A 19,522-nucleotide genomic window follows, 5' to 3' on the forward strand; every position below is an offset into this window, starting at 1 on the left:
AGGAGCCCAGCGCTGGCCCGGCAGGCGCCGCTTTTGAAAAAAAATGCTGGGCTGCCCGGGCCGAGGGAAGCAGGAAGCTGCTGGGGAGAGGGGATCTGCCCGCCAGCTGCTGCCCACCCCACTGCTCCGCTCCCCCCAGCCCCCGGGAGAAGCGAGCAGCGCCCGCCCACCACTCCTTCCCCGCGCCCGCCCCCCCCAAGCCCCTCTGAGGGGGGGCGCAGCATGGCCACAGAGTGGCCGGAGGAGCGGGGGGGGGGGGCGCCAGCCAAGGGGGGGTCACGGAGCGGCCAGAGGAGGAGCCAAGGGGGGGCGCCTTTTTTATGTTTGCTCCCCCTTCACTTAGAACCTGGCTACGCCACTGGTTCTACCGTAGTAGGGATTTAACCAAACTGAACAAACAAAAAACCTCAAAGTTTTGGAAGGGATCTAAACCCTCATGCTTCAGGGCACACAACAACCTCTAACTAAAGTGCTTAAGAAGAAACTTTCCCTGTGATTAGGTTATTCCATAGTTGCTTTTAGCAGGGTTTCTGGGGGCCACCATCAGATACAGGACACTGGACTAGGTGAATCATCGTTTAGTCTGATATGGTATGCATGGGCGGCGGGTATCATGGGGGGGGGGGGGGGAGAAGGCTGTGCCTTCCCAAACAGCCAGGTGTGGCCCTGCCAATGCTATGCCCCTAGCCCCCTCCTGCTTCCTGCTCTGGCCCACCCTTCTCCGTTCCCCTGTGCAGTGGCTGGGTCTGTGCATGCCGCCTACCCACCCAACACTCTGGAGGTGGGACCGTGCCACCCGCCCTCCTGGCACTCCTGGGCTGGGGCTGTGCCACCCGGCACTCTGTGGCTAGGGCCACACCAGGGCTGGGGGTGCTAGCCTGGGGCAGTGGCCGGTGTCCATGGTCGGGGGCGGGAAGGGGGCTTACCTGGAAGAGGTGGGGCTGGGGGCTAGCCTCCCCCAGCTAGAGATGCATGCACTGCCCATGATGATATGGCAATTTCTATATTCCTAGGAATACTTCAGAGACAAGGTGGGTGAGGTCATAGCTTTTATTGGACCAATTTCTGTTGGTGAGAGAGAGACGCTTTCCAGCCACCAAGCTGGCCCAGTACAAGATGTTGCCTCGCTAATATCCTGGGACCCACAAGGCTACTGCTAAATGGCCTAACTCGCTCACTGGCTCCTTTAGTGATCGGTGCGCATTACCGGGGGGGGGGTGGGGCATCTCTCTTCAGGGCAAACCACTCTCCTGGGCACTAGGCCAAGCAGCCCCCCCTCCCCAGAGCCCCTCCCAGGGGCAGCCGCCGCCGCCGCTAGACCCGCGCCCCTCCCGCTCCGCCCAGGAGGCTGTCCCGGTGCGCCTGCGTGCGCTGCTCCGCTCAGTGTGTAGCTCCCGGCTCCAGGACTGCGCCGACCCGGGCCCGGCTGCTGCCCTCCCTGCCCCTTCCCCTGACGCAGCGCCCCGCCCTGAGGGGTGAGTAACAGACTCTTTCTTCTTTATTATTGGTACTGGGAGCCCTAATGGGATTCATTGACTGTCCTTCCTCTAGCTTCCCTCGTGCCGCGCTTCCCCCTCCTGGTATATCTGAACGTGGTTGAGTAGGAGACATTGGACAGGCACGCAAAATAGTATGTGGGAGTCGCTGAACATACAACACATGCAGATTGTAACTGGGAGCCACTCACCGCAGAGACACGCGAGCTCTTCAGCGTGTTACGCACATGCACATTGTTGCACGGGAGTTGCTGCACATGCTAGCTACATGGAGATAGTGTGGGAGTCATTGAACGTGCTCTGTGTGTGTATATGCACGCATGCAGCTCACATTGTGAGAACAGGCTGGAGATATGCTCGTTATTGTATGTGGATCATTGCACACGCTAAGTACATGGAAATAATTGCACGAGTTGTATGGCAGTGGCAGCTGCTGAGTTGAACTGATACCCTCCACCTCCTCACATTGAAAGGGAGAAAGTGTGTGTGTGTGTGGGGGGGGGGGGCATTTGTGTCTGTCTTCACTGGTTTCACAAAGCGGAGCTGGACAGAAAGACAAAAGGGGAGCTGACATATAAAGGACGGCAGTTACTCTCCCAGATGGTGACCAACAGAGACATATTTCACTAGCAGTACACGGATTACCATGTGTGTGCGCTACATATGAGTGTGTGCATGTATTCTGTATATGTATCGTAAGTCTATGCATATGCATGTAATCTGTGCATGCAGTTACAGCTGCATTAGCTCTTTGTGCCTGTGTATGTACCAAGTGCATCTGTGTGTATTGTAAGGACCCTGTTTGCTTTTCAGTGTGCTGCATGTGTGCATCAGATGGGTGTCTAGAGAGAGTTGCGTTTCTGAATCTCTTTGTTTCCTGTGTCCTTTTCTTTTCCTTGTTTTGAGAAATACCGCTCACAATTTCCAAGTCTCCGTAAATTAGGAAGCTAGCCGGGCGAACTCACTGTGGGATACAGACAGTCTGCAGTGTCCCTGATATTTGTAATTGAATATTTATTCCAGTGTGTTTATTTTTAGTACTGAAAATAAAGGAGTTGGTATGTTGACCTTTTGCTGATGCATTTGGCTGTAAATAACAGGATCTCTCTTTGAATGAGGCACATGGATATATATGCACATTCATCTTATACAAATATCTGTACTTTTGTTTTCACAAATAACATAAACTCAGTGTGTTCAAATGTCTTGCAATTCTTCTATTTCAGTGGGAGCAATCCAGTAGGGGGTGGGAAATGGTTATAATTGGTTCCCTCAAAATAAAATGAATCTGAGTGAGTCATATTTGAGAAGTTAACTATGAGACCATTACAAGAGAGAAGGTTTAAACTGGACAGAGTCAAGGGAGTGGGTGTGGGTGTGGGATGGGGGTGAGGGGGGTATACGATTGCTGGGAAAGGGTCTCAGACGTCCTGCTCTTATTGTTCAGGAGTGGAGAGGGAGCTTGGCAACAGAGCCCTTCATGTCCTTTTCTAGCCTCAGGTCGGGGAGCTGCGGTTGGGAGCTAGTTCCGGGCAAAGCAGGACAAAAGCAGCTCGCTGACCTTCTGCTTGATCTCTCTGCATTACAGATTGGCAGATTTGCCATCAGGAGGTTTTAAACAGGATTCCGTGCCGACAGCCTCCCCGCTGCAGCCTGCGGATAGGAAGAGGCAAAGATGCAGATGTCCAAGGGCTCTCCCTTGCCCAGGCTGGGCTGCACCTTGCACCCTGGCACTTTTTCATTGTTAAACGTGGCGAATTAATCCACGTGGGAAATGTTCCAGCAGAAGGATAGCGGCACCGTCCAAGCTGTTCATAGCTCGGCTGCTAGGACGGCTCCCTAAGAAGCGCTAAGAAGGATGGAGCCACAAAGGACACCGCTAGACACGTGCTCCTATACATTGATATGTGCCATGGTTAGTTGTGTGTTGGAGTTGGGGAAGTAAATCCACAGAGAATATGTTACACTTCCTTGGGTTTACATGATGAAATGGCAACGGAGGTTCTAACTGAACAATACAATGTGTCCGATGTTTGTTTGTTTTTTAACTTAACGCAAACCAGAGTTGCTGCCAGCATGGCGTTGCCGGCGATAAAGCAGCAGCACCCATTCTCCCCCAGAGAACGGCAGCCGGAGGATCAAGCAGAGAGCTTCAGGTCCAGAAGTTTGCCAGCTCTGAACAGGTCTGCTCCTCGGATTACCACAACACAAAGCACCCTCCTTGAGACAAAACGGAGTTTCTTGCGCAGTTTCCAAGAGAGGTCTGACCTGAGATGTGGCCTTGACACTGACAAATCAGCTCACAGTAACGGTGCTGTTGCTGCTGCTTCTGGGACTGTGTTTTCTTTCACAGCCTCCAGCTTTTCAGGGGTCGGGAGTTTCACTGAGAGGACAGACTGTAATAACTTTGCTGGCACAAGCAAAGGTGTTTCCCCAGCTTCCACGTTGCTAGCTCTCCCAGGTAGAAAGTGTCTCAGCGTGGTGTTGACAGATTCCCGTTTCTTCTTGGTGTGCATGTGCTTTCTGACCTTCATTCAGTCCTTAATGGTCTCTGGGTATCTGAGCAGTGTTATTACCACCATTGAGAGGAGGTACAGTTTGAAAAGCTCTGAGTCTGGGCTGCTGGTCAGCTGTTTTGATATTGGTAGTCTGGTGGTCGTGGTGTTCATCAGTTACTTTGGGGGGCGCGGACGGAGGCCACTCTGGCTTGCCGTAGGTGGGTTTTTCATTGCTCTTGGGGCTGCACTTTTTTCTTTACCTCATTTCATCTCTCCACCATATCAGATCCAAGAATTGAACTCTTCCCTCTCTAACGAGGGCTTGTGCGTGACTGGCAATAATACCGCCAAAGACCATTTGGAGTCACCAGCCTGTGTCAAGGACTCAGGTGGAAATGATCACTCCCTCTATGTAGCTTTATTCATTTGTGCCCAAATTCTCATTGGCATGGGCTCCACACCCATCTACACCCTGGGACCAACCTACTTAGATGACAATGTCAAGAAAGAAAATGCATCACTGTACCTAGGTAAGGCATCTTAGTAAAAATAACTGTAAGCTTTTTAAAGGGACACCATTGGCTCAAAATCTAATCCTTTTCAAAACATGAATTAAAGTTAGTTCCAGGTATTATACCTGCCCTGAGTTTCCCTGCTACTTTTTGTAGTGTAACAGTGACATTTTTTAATGTATTTTTTCTCTCCCCTGCTGTATTGACCAATTCTCTTATATATAATCAGTTAGTGTCACCTGTTTTTGAGAAACCGTGACACTGACTACACACACAAGGTCTCAAATGTACAGCGGGTCTTTTTCTCTAATCTGTGTCAGTTATAGTAATTTTTGGGATTACAGATAACAATAGTAGGTAACAGTTTTTCAGAAATAAATGTTATTTTACAGTTTACAATGTTCCATAAGAGATCTTTGATAATAATGAAGCCTTGTATTTCAAAACTTCAGCTAACCTATCTTTACCATAGAGTCATAACATTTTGTAGAAGAGCTGTCATATTTGAATAACATACTTTATTTTCCTAATATTTATTTATCCTTGTTTAGAAATGTGTTTTGGCACTCATCACTAAATCATCTGAAAACTTTACGTAATTTAAAAAACATTAATAAAATAATGGGAAATAATCAACCTCCATGGAAAGGTCACAAAATTAAACAACCCCTCCCCCCCATCTCAACTGTTAAATTGATCCTTAAATCAATCAAAAACTTGACCAGAAATGCATGTCAGGCTGTGTCCTGAAGTTCTCCAACCTTAGATTTTGGTGGACAGCTGGTAGGGAGGTATTAGGTCACCCCCAGAGAACAACTGGCACCTGGCCCTTGCCAGTTTAATCCTGAGATTGTGAGAGTGACCCAGTGGATAGTCATTCCAATGATGGAAGACAGGTGATCGTTCAGATAATTGAGTCACAGACCAGTTAGGCTTTTAGAAATCATGACTAGCACTCCCAATGTGCTTATGGGGGAAGCAGTGCACTGGTTTTCAAGTTTACAGTAGTATTTTGTGTTATCCTGTACGAAATGAAGCTTGCTTACATTGTACTGTATTATTTTAAAGGAAAGCAGAGGCTCTGAGGGATTGAGAGGACTACTAAATGGTTTTGGATGCTCATCATTACTGTTTTTGTAGAGTTATTATTATTGACCTCAAGTTAAATTATTTTTCCTTCATGTTAACCTTAAAAGCAATAGTTCCATGGAAAATGGGCATTCATGAATGAAACATGCCTAATGAAGTGAGAAGGTATGCATGTAATTACTGTATTCAGCAGAAATATTAGATCACATGGGGAAGGCCCCAGGATCACTATTTTTGTTCCTTTTGACTTATTCATCAGCAATTTGATTGTGCCCTGAACCATTTTTAAGCTAGTTCTCTAGGCAGTGTCTTTACAAAACCCAAGGCATTTTGGGTAGTGCTGGTTTTCAAAAAAGACCTAGTATGTTTTATCAGTCACAAATCATCATAGTGAAATATTGAGTAGGCAACAGAGTACCTTCCCTTTCCCTCCTCCCCTCTGGTTAAGTGGTGTTGATGTGGAAATGCAAAGTAGCATGGAGTGAGCTTTCTTGGTGTTTGGAAGCGAGGTAAGCAATCAGGTCAGGATTAGTAACTATAGCTTGTAGTGGCAGAGAAAGGGATTTGAAACTTTCACGGAAAGGAGAGAGATTTCTGTGGCAAGCAAAAAAGCAGAAAGACAGTCTTTGAGTCTGAAGAGGGAAGCAAGATCAGGGTTCTGAAATTGTGTGTTAGTAGTGAAAGTGTTCTGCTTGCCCAAGTGCTCTGAGTGGAGGATATTGAAATAAAAGAAAATACAAAGAAAATCAAAGTTTTAAAAGACTGCCTTTTAAATTAACAAAGCAAAAGGGAGTTGGAGATGTATGAAGAAATGGATGTGAGCCTGGAGTTATGGGATTGATTTTGCTCTGACTTACCCTGACTGCAACATTATTGGCTTCAGATTCTTTGCTATGGATGCACAACTCATAAAAAGATGTTTTATTTAGATGCTTAAATTTGAATTTAGGTGCCTAACTTTAGGCACCCACATTTGAACAATTTAGCTAATGCATCCATCAGTATAGGGATTATGGGGAGAAAAATTTCAGTGAATACAATAAAAACACCTCTAAAATTGCTAAAATAGCTTTGCTGTATATATATATAAAAAAAATCACAGCTGTATATAGTCCAATATCTCAGGACCTTACAGGGCTATAAGAATGTGTTGTTTTCCTTTGGAAATCTGGGTATTGCCTCTCTTCAACAGTGTAAAGCTCTGTGGGATTGAGTAATATATTGGACTTTTAAAACTGCCACTTGTTCAGGACTGAATGTTGCACATTTGGGGCTTAGATCAGTGATATTATGTGGGTAAACATGATATTATATTTCATCTTTTGGGAAAAGAGAAAACATTTATCTATTGATTTAAACAAATAAGGCTATTTGAGACTTGCTCAGAGGTTTGAACTCTTAGAAGTCCTGATGATGAGATGGATTAATGGGCAGAAGGCAGGCAAGGTAGCTGATGGTGAAGAATAAATGCATTTATCAAATGGCTCTGTAATTTAGTCACGTGGGTATTACCCCCACATCTGTGGTATGTAATTTTCAATTCAATGAGGGGTCATGGTCGCTGAGAGATGTTCTGAAGAGAAAAAACAATGAGCTGATGCTTAGTAAAGCATATCTCAGTGAGGAGAGTGGTTTTTTTTAAAAATATCTTTCATATTTCAAAATATAAAGACATTGACACAGATAATTTAACTTGTACTGCTTCTGAGTATTTTACTCAGAAAAATATTCTTAATTGAGACTTTTTGTTTACAACCATACAACTTAAAAAAAGTTCTGCAAAACCTTAGAGCTTAAAACCTCTTACAACCCTTTAAGGCTCGCCCATTTTTACACTAATTGTAATTCTGTAAAGCCCCTGCAGATCACTAATCCTGATTCTATGAAAACTCACCTTATGTGGCTGTGGAAGCTATTTTATTTATTTTCTAAATTAATCCAGCTCACGGGTTGAGTGGCAATAGCATATCCTCTTAAGCGTAGGCATGCAAGCTCAGGGTGGACAGCTGTTTTAACATTCTGGCTGGAAGTCCTGCTCTCAGAAAACACATTTGGTGCTTATACGTAGTCTCTTGGCTGCCTACACTTCAGCCCATCTGTCAGGATGGCACTGTGCCAATTTACAAGGTGGTATGTCATTTTTATTAAGACAAAGGTGCCAAGCAGTGATGTGTGTACTTGGGCAGTTTGCACAGTGCTGTAAATACTCTTTTCTTTCATTTTTTTAAAAAAAGTTTCTTTTCTGTAACAGCAATGCTGCATTGATTCCACATGCTCCTTTACACCTGTCGACCCTTTTGTGCCAACATATGAATAGGAGAAAGTGTAAGATGTGAAATTTGGAGGCCTTCATGTCTTTGAAAAAGTCACTGTCATGGCAGGCACCTGAGAAATAGAAGAAGAGGCAAAGCGGCAGAATCCAAGACAGAAGCGGGCAATCAGTGGGTTATTTGTATTCCGGTTTCAGAGTGGTAGCCATGTTAGTCTGTATCAGCAAAAACAAAGAGGAGTCCTTGTGGCACTTTAGAGACTAACAAATTTATTTGGGCATAAGCAAATAAATTTGTTAGTCTCTAAGGTGCCACAAGGACTCCTCGTTATTTTTATTCAGTACTCCATTCTCTTCCTTGTAGGTTCTGTTACTATGAGACATGTCTGCTTTCAATGGCCTGATATATGCAAATTATCCAGAAGTGGCCAATTTCTACTCGCATTTATATCAATGGCAAACTCCCATTGATCTCAATGGGAACTGGATTGGATCTTAACTTCTTTTTTTCTTTCTTTCTTTCTTTTTTTGTGTGTACTCTTGGCACCGTTCCTGCCAACTGACAAATTCTAAAACTGACTTACACCTTGAGTAATTCTAACGATCCAGTGAAGGTGTACTTGGATGGCTTAAAGAACCATGATTTGTGCACGCACTTGTGGCTCTTGATTATAATTTATCACCTGAAAAGATGAGATCTTGAGCATTTGATGGGGAGAGTGTTATTAGGCACTTCAGTTGTAGAATAACTTTTGTAAAGCAGGCAACACACTATATAAAAAGAAATTGCTCATTTACACATTAAAGTATATAATATATTTACTTTGTGAGTTTCTGTATGTGTGGAAAGCTATTTTCAGTTTTTATTAAAAAAGCATTACATTAACACTAGGGTTACCATATTTAAAAAATAAAAAAGAGGACACTCCACAGGGCCCTGGCCCCGCCCCTTTCCCACCCCCAGCCCCGCCTCAACTCCGCCCCTTCCCCGCCCATTCCCCAAAGTTCCCGCCCTAACTCCGCCCCCTCCCCTGAGCGCCCCGCATTCCCCCTCCTCCCTCCCAGCCACGCGAAAAGGGCTGCCCGAGCGCTACCGGCTTCACTGTTTGCCGGGCAGCCCCCAGACCCTGCGCCCCCGGCCAATGCTTCCCCAGCACAGCTGGAGCCTGGGAGAGGAAGTGCCCAGCCAGGGGCGCGGGGTCTGGAGGCTGCCCGGCAAACTGTGAAGCCGGTAGCGCTTGGGCTTCGGGCAGCCCCCATGCCTCCGGACCCTGCGCCCCCGGCCGGGCACTTCCCCTCCCGGGCTCCGGCTGCTGTGCTCCTCCCCTGACTCTTCGGCTCTGTTTAAGAGCCGAGCTGCCCGAGCGCTACCGGCTTCGGGCAGCCCCATGCTTCTGGACCTTGCGCCCCTGGAGCCCGGGAGGGGAAGTGCCCGGCCAGCGGCTCAGGATCCGGAGGCATGGGGGCTGCCCGAAGCCGGTAGCGCTTGGGCAGCTCGGCTCTTAAACAGAGCCAAAGAGTCAGGAGAGGAGCACAGCAGCCGCGGGAGGGGAAGTGCCCGGCCGGCGGTATTTTTCCCGGACATGTTTGGCTTTTTGGCAATTCCCCCCGGACGGGGGTTTGATTACCAAAAAGCCGGACATGTCCGGGAAAAACCGGACGTATGGTAACCCTAATTAACACAGTATTTTGATAGAAGTTAAGGTTCTTTACTAAAATGACTACCGAATGAATTAGCCTTTGTATGAGACATATTACATTTTTAGATTCCAGAATGCTTTAGACTGATTATGATGGAGTACGAGTTAAAATGCATAAAACAGTTTAATTTTAGTATAGGGTAACCTCAGTTTTCAGAACGTAATTACTGTTTCTGCAAGGATAAAGCGTTATGGGTGACTATCTGGAAAATTGGATAAAGCCTGTGTAAATGCACTTGATACAGATAGCTGGGATGGGAGCCAAAGGAACTTATCCTTTCCCAAGCTGTAGGGAAATAATATCTGACTGATTTAAAAAAAAGTTTGACTCCTGCCTTAGTTTCATAATGAATCTCTGGATTCACAATGTCAGCTAGGCCATCTTAATACTCTCATTTTACTTTGAAATCTTTGACCTATCAGTGTTTCATAGTTAACTATTGTATGTGCCCATCATATATTTTTCATGAAATGCGTAAAAGGACTCTCCGTCAGATCTCTAGTTGTGTTTGCAAGCAGATTCATTTCCATGGGAACAGGAAAAGAGTGCAAATAGCTGCACCTGCACCAGCAGTACCACTGCCCTGCTCCTCTAATAGTTCCACTGGCGGAGGGCAGCTGTAAATCGAATCTGGGCTTCAGTGGACCAATCCACTGTTAGAAGCTGCCCAGGATAAGTGCTGAATCAGCACATCTCTTGAATGGCCTGATTCTGCTCCACTCACGTTTGAGCCTATGCCATCAGAGTTCAGGCAGCTTATGCCACTAGAGGATGGGATCTGGAGCTTGGCATTTGGCCCTTTATGTGCTGCTATTTATTTATTTATTTGTATTACCATAGCTTATATGAACCCTAGTTATGGACCAGGAGCCCATTGTGCTAGATGCTGTACAAACACATAACAAAGAGACAGTCCCCCGTCCCCCACCCAAGGAGCTTACAATCTAATAAGACAACTGACAACAGATGGATATAGACAGATGGGAGAGTTCAAGGAAATGAGACAATATTGGTCAGCATGACAAGCAGTGGTCTCTGCATGCCAGCAGCTTAGCTGTTGTCGAGTTTTTTGTAGGCATCACGGCAAAGAAGAGTTTTGAGGAGGGATTTGAAGGTGGATAATGAGGTAGCTTTGTGGGAAGCACCTCCCAAATGTGTAGGGAAGCATGGGAGAAAGCACGAAAGTGCTTGTTTGAAAATTTTAACTAGTGGACAATGGGGACTGACATGGTGCCTGATCAGAGGTGAGCATTGGCAGCTCAGTAGTGAATGAGAGACGATAGGTACTGTACTGGAGGGGAGAGGCTGAGAAAGGCCTTGAAAATGAATATGAGAAGCTTGTGTTTGATGCAGTAGAGAAGAGGAACTAGTGGAGGGATTCAAAGAGAGGGTGATGTGGTCAAAGCAACGGTCTAGGAAAATCATTTTAGCAGCAGCATTCTGGATGGGTATGAGCGGGGTAAGATTGCATTTGTCATGTCCAGAGAGAAGTGTGTGAAGTATTGGAGGCGTGAGGTGATGAGAGTTTAGGTGAGAGTTTTAGCTGTGTGGATTTGAAAGGCAGTATCTTAGAGATGTTATGCAGAATAAATCAGCAAGATTTAGATGCAATGTGGATGTGAGGACCTAGAGCAGGGGTCTCAAACACGCGGCCAGCCTGTGGAGTTATTTCCTGTGGCCTGCCAAGCTCCCCTCCCCCCCGCCCTTCCCCCTCCCTGAGCACGCTGCATGCCCGCTCCTCCACCTACCTCCCAGAGCTTCCCACCACCAAACAGCTGTTTGGTGGCACTTAAGACTTTCCAGGAAGGAGAGGGGGAGGAGCGGGGACGCGGCGCGCTCAGGGGAGGAGGCGGGGAAGAGGCGGGGCCAGGGCAGGGATTTGGGGAAGGGGTTGGAATAGGGGCAGGGAGGGGGCCGAGTTGGGGCTGGGATTTTGGGGAAGGGGTTGGAATGGGGGCGGGGAAGGGTGGGAAGAAGTGGGGCAGGGGCGAGGCCTCATGGAAGGGGTGGAGTGGGGTTTTTTGCAGGCACAAATCAACACAGCTTCCCATCACAACACACATTTGCTCACCCTCACTCATACTTAGCCACTCAAGTTTATGGTAAGTGGCAAGTCCTTTGCTAGTAAGCATATATTGGGCTACTGTGACAACGCAATAAAGGTCAGTAGAAAAATCACTGTAAGATGCTATACAATTTAAGGGTGTAGAAAAAAGGTATATACACCTCTACCTCGATATAACGCTGTCCTCGGGAGCCAAAAAATCTTACCGCGTTACAGGTGAAACCGCGTTATATCGAACTTGCTTTGATCCACCGGAGTGCGCAGCCCCGCCGCCCCCAGAGCACTCCTTTACCGCGTTATATCCGAATTCGTGTTATATTGGGTCGCATTATATCGGGGTAGAGGTGTATTATATGAGAAACAGTACATGACCCTGTAATTAAAAGATTACATGATAACACATAGTCTCAAAGGGGCAGAGAAAAAGTTGTGTGTGCAACCCTACTTTTGGCATGTGTGCTTAACTGTGCAGTCTTAACATTCTCTTAGTGTAGTTTTTTGTATGGAATGTGGTACAATTTGCAAGCAACACTGAGACTGGTTTCATCTCAGGATATCGAACCTAATATTGATGCTCTGGTTGATGCAAAACGCTGCCAGCTAAATGGCCAAAAATGAAATGACTGTCAAAATTAGCACTGACTTTTCGCATTACAGTTTTAAAAAAGTTAATACAGTACATTGACTTTTAATGGCATACTATATTACTCTTCATTTTTTTTCATTTTTGGCTATACTTTTGTATCATTCTATGAAAAGGTTTCAGTGATGCGGCCCTCAGGCCAATGTACTAGTCCTCATGTAGCCCTCGTGGTGATTTGAGTGTGAGATCCCTGACCTAGAGGGAGTTTGCTGTGGTTCCTGAGAATCTTAAAGAGACCAGATCAACTTTATCGTTGCACAAGGTGGACAGTGCTCAGTCAATGAGACAGCTGTTCAGTATTTCTTGTTATCCTCACCATTCAGTGTGTGACACCATACTTCATTCGCTGAACATCATCTTTCTAAACCTTGCTTTGAATACAGAATTATTGATTTCCTATGGATTTTAATAGCACTTATCACTGTAGTATCTGAGCCTCACAAACCTTAATAAAGTTATTTTTGCAACATTTCTGTGAGGCAGGGAGGGATTTCACATGTTGGAAATGAAGGCATAAGGAGATTAAGGCAATAACTTGGAAAAGTGCCCACCAATTTTGGGTGTCTCAATGATTTGGGTGCCTAATTTAACAACCCTATGACCTGAACTTTCAAAGCACCTAGCATTTTTATGGCAAGTTTGATGTTCATTCACAATCAAATGAAGTAGGAGGTGCTACATACAACAGCCTTACTTACTACACAATCCTGATTTGTTCCTTGAAACCATCTTTCTTGTGGACTGAATGTTGCAGGGGTTCTGTTGAAAAAAAAAGTATGTGCTCATGTAATTAACAATTGTATCATAATGCATGTGTACAAGAAACCAAATTAAGTTTGCATGGGCAGCTCTAATTCTGACATTTTTTGACTTCTGAGTGCTTGATTTCACAACCTGAGTAATGTTATTTTAACCTGATTTTTTTTAATGTAAATTCCTAGGTTAAAAAATAAAACAATTCTACAGTGTACAACTTTGTCTCCCCTCCCTACGTCCCTACAGACCAGGGATGGCCAACCTGAGCCTGAGAGAGAGCCAGAATTTACCAATGTACTTTGCCATCAAGATCTCGTTGATGACATAACTCAAGGACTGGGTTGTGCTCAGCCACCACTGATGGAGGGAGAGGGCACAGGGAACCTTGTTTCCTCTCACAGGTGCCAGACGCAAGAGGAGTGTTCATGCCGCTGGCTAGCCTGTGTATAGAGAGTACTGAAGAGGCAGAGGGAAGTAGTGAGGCCTTGGCTGTGCCTTTTTTCTTCACCAGTCATGGGAGTTGGGTGGCCATGGAGATGAGGGGAGTGTATGCTGCTCCCGCTTTAAGGTTGGTGAAACTTCTGTGCTCTGCAGGAGGCAGCGTGAGGCATGATATTTTCTTGAGGTTGTACTGCCTTGGTAGAACTACTCACTCTACAATGCGTTACTGAGGCTTAATGCCACAATTCAGTCCTTGTTGAATAATTATTCAATAGCAGAGCTAAAAAAGGAGTAGCCTAGAGCATGTAACCATGTTCTAAAATTGGCACCTGCACTAACTGGCACCTGCACTTACCTGGATCTCTGAGGGCTCCATATTGCTCTGGGATCCGTCATCAGCTTCAATGACTGAATACTTTCATGGAGCGGTAATTATGTTATTTTACAGAGGTGTTGCTGTTCTGCGTGTGCTCTCTTGACTGCAGGACTGTAGGGGGAGAATTTCTGTATTTCTATTTTGGCATTAATACCCACATGCCCTCTTGAATTCCAGACAACAACAACTAAGAATCCATCTTGGCTGCCCTTCTCCCCCCCCCCTCAGGTATAGTTTCCCGCCCTTTCTACTGAAAGGTGGGCAACCATGTGACGTGATCTGCCCAGTAACAACAGGGCATATAAGGGTTAGCACATCAGAGGGAAGCTGCTGCCCATCTGAGTGGCAGAGTGCTGGACCACAGCAGTGTGTTCTACTCAGGTGCATAAGACAGAGCACCGCGCCTTAGGGTTGTGGGAGGGTTTAACACACTTGCACGCAAGGGTGAGTTGCTAGCTGCCACCCCCTCATCTGGATCTTACTTGCCCCCACGACGCTGCAGAGAAGGAGGAAGAAGAATCGCCAGCATCAAGCAGAGTTACTACCTACCTGTTGCCTGAGGTCCACTCCTCACCCTGCTGAGTCACCTGGTCGGTTCCGGACCCAATCTGAGTTGTGAGGTCGAGGTTTCAGACACAAACTGCAAGAAATGGTAGAGACCTTTTAAGTCCTCCATACCCCTCACCTGGGACCTGTCTTGGGAAGGGAGTAAACCAGAGGTGGGCAAACTTTTTGGCCTGAGGGACACATCCAGCCTGCGGGACCATCCTGCCCGGCCCTTGGGCTCCCAGCCGGGGAGGCTAGACCCTGACCCCTCCCCAGCTGTCCCCCCTCCCCCGCAGCCTCAGCTTGCCGTGCCACTAGCGCTCTGGGTGGCAGGGCTGCGAGCTCCTGCTTGGCAGCGCGACTGTGAGAGCCGCCGGCCTGCCCTGGTGCTCTAGACAGCGCAGCGGCGTGGCTGGCTCCGGCCAGGCAGCGTGGCTGCCAGTCCTGGTGCTCTGTGAACCCTTTTTGGTCACTGGCAGTGTAATTATAGTGTTACCTTTATCTATTTACCTTGCTTACCTGTATTGGGAGTCCTTTATAGCATACCCCATTTACTTACCTTGTTTCTAATATCCATACCTGAGTTGGTTTTTATTTTGGGTGATCTTAAATCCCTGTGATAGATGTGGATAGGGAGACAAATCTCTTGACTGGTCTCTGGCCATCCTAAAACCAGTCAACAGGAGGAGAAATAAGTAGCTGGGAATGGACGATAACATCCCTATGTTTCCTTCCATGGCTGCTCTAGTGGCTGTTGGAGCACAGAAGGAAGGGAGGTATCTTTGAAGAAGTAATCTCTCTCATACCAAAATGCTCCTGCTCTGGAGGTGAAGCCACAGGTACAGAAGAGTACAAAGCCCTGACATCCCTCTAGTCAGCTCCACACCTTTCCACTCCGCATTGCGAAGGGAGGAGGGCAAGTTGGCTTGATTTAGTTGTCAATCATGGCTCAGAATTAGAAGCTTTTGGGGGCCCTTTGCGAGAGGTTTTCAGGGGAATGGCTTGAACCTTTTTCCCACTGGTGTTTAGAGTCTCTCCAAACAGAAAGTGGATAGCCAGTTCACCTTGAAAAACCTACTTGAAGACTAGATGGGACAACTGCCAGTCAAACAGACCAGACTAGCATTTGTGACAATTAAAAGGAGATCAGCCCTTCTATGTGAAATGAGATCAAACTGATTAACTAGTCTCTGGGATTAACAGCCAGGGAAGCTAATGGAAAAGGGGGATGAGAAAGGCTGTTAAAGGATAATGAGTCCATTTGTTCCTTTCCAACCCAAGATTAGGATGGTAGAGGATGGTCGCCAGAGACAAATGAAGGAATACACAATATACTTCATTTGGCTTTGGCTGGGCAGCGCGACTGCCAGTCCTGGTGCTCTGAGCGGCATGGTAAGGGGGCGGGGAGCGTGGGGGTACAGTTATGAGTCCCTCCAGATTTCCACTGACACAGTTAGAATCTGGGCCATTGTAATAAGTAGTAAGATTTTAAGTAGCAAATGGAATATTTGATTTATTAATGTAAGGAAACAGAATTAGATCATTAACCTCCCCTTTCCCCTCAAACAAAAACCTAGCATGGTTCGAATACAACTTTGGAAAAAGCTCACTGTTATAGTTCTCTATGGTTGAAGAAATGTAGAGAAGCAGACAAACTGCAAGAATAACTGTCAAGACTAACAAAAGGACCCCATCATGGTACCATGCTTATGGGTCACTAGGTGTGAGAAGTACCCTTTTGATTGTTCATACTGTCCAAGTTGTGTGGAGGTATTGGTGGAGAAAGTGTGTCTGCAAACTGGAAGAGATAGACCTTGTACAGATACTGCATGGGTTGCTGAATACTTGTGTTAGAAGTGTTGACATCAGTGAGGTTTATGTTAGAAGGTAGACATCTTCCTATATTTGACAGAAAAAAATAAACAATGGAGTAATATATCAGGAATACTATGAACTTTCCCTTTCTCTTTTAATAAAGATATTCAGCCATTTCAGCCCAATTGTGTTGTGCTGGGGGAACATAGGCTCTGGGCCTAAGGGCTGCCCCAAGTTCCGGTTGCTAGAGTGACTCCTCTAGGCTAGACTGGGTCCAGCCTCATCCCTGGCCTGTCCAGAAACCACCCACACGCTGAGGGAGTTGGTGGCATAGAACTAGCTATTATGTCAATGAAATCTCTGGATGTTGTGATAGGGCTATTCTTTGTTGCCTTTGTGCCCTCAGCGTGGCTGGTGAAAAAAGAATGGAGCCAGTGTCCAGCATCTGTGCTGTATTGTGAGGTTTTTGTATGCAAAAGTACTGAAAAATAATATGAAAGACAAAATTCTTCCCTTGGATATGTGCCTTGCTGCATTTTCCTCAGAAACTAAAAATAAAAAAGTCCTGTTCACATTTTTCTGACTTGCCTGTGAGTAACAAACAACTTGATGGATTTAGGTGAACCATCAGCTGGTTGCTTTCTAATATGGGAGACCTGACTTGAAAAGTAAATGTGTGAGTGTGATTATATGGTTCAGTTTTTTGGTACAAACTTTTGGTTATGTAGTGTATACTTGTGCTGATTTTTGTTATACATAGTGCCAAAATAGACATTAATCTTCTTATGTGGAATTGTGAAGCAAGTATTAAGAGAGCACAAGTCAGTGCCATCAGTTCAGAGCGGTTTTTTGGTAAACGTACTTGGCATTTTCATCTGCCAGTTCTATAATACTTCTTAATATTCATTTTAACTAATTCCTTCTTTCCAGTTAGAGCTGCTAATGTTTCACAATAGTTGTGTTAGCTGCAATCAAGCCCTCTAAGTATTCATATTTATAACTGATACAATTGCTTTAAAAATGCCACTGGGAATCTGAGTTGTATAATTCATCATATTTCCTAATATGAAATATTTAGATAGTATAAAAACAAATCATAAAATAATTTATTCGGTACAAAATGTTTAAACTGTCTTATGGGTTATCCTAAGGGTTTCAAACAGAACGTATTACCTGAAAACTATCTTCTTCTTAAGATAATGTGAAGTTGGCACTAGTGCTTCATGGCATGGAGGAGTTAAATGTCTGTTTAGATATAAAACAAGTTAAAATATATTAAAGAATTCTCAATATTTTTTTAATATTGATGTGTTTGTGCTCATGAAGAGTGATAGATATGAAAACTTGCCACTTCTGAGGACTAAATTGAATGTCGCGTGTAAGCAAGAAAAAGTTACTACTCAGAAGGTTAATAAATCATGGATATCTACAGGAGTGTTGCCATTGACTTCAAGGAGCACAGGAATAGATCTGTGCAACTTTTAATTTATTTTTGTAAATTATTGTGAAAATCAGGGTCCAGACACTTCAAGGAGAGAACAGGGAGTCTGAACCTCACAGAATAATCAATTGAATCAACTGGTTGCATACAAAGTTATTGTGTATAAATATATGTCAAGTAAGGTCTTTTATGAAAGCGTGTGATGTTCTGACCTGACCTTGATGGCCATTAGGCGGTATGTATATAGTTATGAATGGATACATGTATTTATGTGTAGGTAATTGTAACTAGAGTGCAACTACAGTATCACCTCACAGTAGGGTGACCATATGTCCCGTTTTGGCCGGGACAGTCCCTTTTTTAGGGCCTGTCCCAGCTATCCCAACTTTTTTGACAAAACTGTGCATTTGTCCCATTTGTTCTGGCCAACTAATCACCAGTTGCCAAGATCAAACTCGACAAATGCCCAGTTTTGCCAAAAAAGTGGGGGGTGACCCTTAGTGGGGTGTGGAAGAACATGCGGGGGGTGGAGGGTCGAGTGGCAACACCAGCCCAGCGCTGGAGGGAGGAGTAGGAAGAGTTGCTTGGGGGGGGGTGGGGGCTCGGGCTGGTGGACGGGAGGCAGGGAGGGCTCAGGCCATCCCCGGGGCGGGGGTGTGTGTGGTGGCAGAGGGGGCCTCGGGTGGCCCCGGGGAGGGCTGGCCCCGCATGTGGTTGGGCAGTGGGGAGGGCTCAGGCCAGCCCGTGGGGTAGCCCATCAAAGTTAATGGAAGGACATTGAAATTGAAAAGAAAACCCCAGTCTTGAAAAACTAAGGAAGGAGAGGGTTTCCCCTGCTCAGTGTAACCATGAATTACCATTGTCTGGCCTGGTCTACACTAAAAAGTTAGGTCGATCCAGCTACGTTGGTTGGGCTTGTGAAAAAATCACTCTTCAGTGATGTAGTTAAGTCATCCTAACCCCCGGAGTAGATAGTGCTAGGTTGTTGGAAGAATTCTTCCGTTGACCCAGCTGCTGCCTCTTGGGGAGGTAGATTACCTATGTTGATGGGAGAACTCCTCCCATCGGTGTAGGTAGTGTCTACACTGAGGCACTACAGTGGAAAGAATGAAAAAAAAATCTGCAACCCATGATAAAAGGGAAGGGCTTTGAAGAGCAGGCTGTCCAGAAATGGAGGGTCAGCATCTAAGTGGGCTGCTGTCAATGAAACACTGGATCCCTGTGACAGAGGGCATGCTGGTACACTGTTAAAAGGCCATAGATAACTTGTATTAGAGAAGGGAATATAGTTAATACAGAAGTGTAAAACCTGAGGTTGCGTCTTTATGGTTATTTGCTATGTAACTTCTATGTATTTGCTTTTTCTTCCTATTTAATGTTTGAATTTGTGATTTTTCTACTAAGTAACCTTTTTGTTTATTTGTACCCTAAGCAGGTCTGCAATTTTGGTGGAGTGTGCAACCCCAAGAGAACTGATAACTCGGGGTAGGTTTCACTCCTTGGGGGTGTAACGATGCCGTCTCTGGCGAAACACAACTGAGAGTACCAATTCAGGACAAATTGCTTAGAGCAGGGCAGTTACAGCCCAAGACTGGGGTTTCTCCACCTTTAAGGCACACCAAACCAGCCAGACAGAGAGGACTTTGGTTTTATCCCACTGGCTAACCATAAGTCATACTAGCAATTCCCTTAGACACTCCAGTTTCCCAGTACCACCACCAGTGCCACTCGTTATGGGGACAAATGGTTATGAAAACCAATACCCCAGTAAAAGAAAAAAGGTTCTCTCGATTCCAAAGGACCAAGCCCCAGACCCAGGTCTATATACAAGTCAGATCTTACCCACAAATCATGCTGTTGCCAATCCTTTAGAA

At 45.6% G+C, this 19,522-nt stretch overlaps 1 protein-coding gene across 1 annotated transcript in view; it reads left to right on the forward strand.

Moving 5' to 3' along the window:
* The first annotated feature begins 3,485 nt into the window (after window positions 1-3,485).
* SLCO5A1 (solute carrier organic anion transporter family member 5A1) overlaps window positions 3,486-19,522 on the forward strand; it is a 115,586-nt gene continuing 99,549 nt past the window's right edge. Inside the window, exon 1 of the mRNA XM_065399810.1 lies at window positions 3,486-4,524. Within this exon, the coding sequence (XP_065255882.1) occupies window positions 3,486-4,524 (1,039 nt within the window). The remainder of the gene's footprint in view (window positions 4,525-19,522) is intronic.

This window comes from Emys orbicularis, chromosome 2 (assembly GCF_028017835.1).
Source record: "Emys orbicularis isolate rEmyOrb1 chromosome 2, rEmyOrb1.hap1, whole genome shotgun sequence".
Lineage (NCBI taxonomy): Eukaryota > Metazoa > Chordata > Testudines > Emydidae > Emys > Emys orbicularis.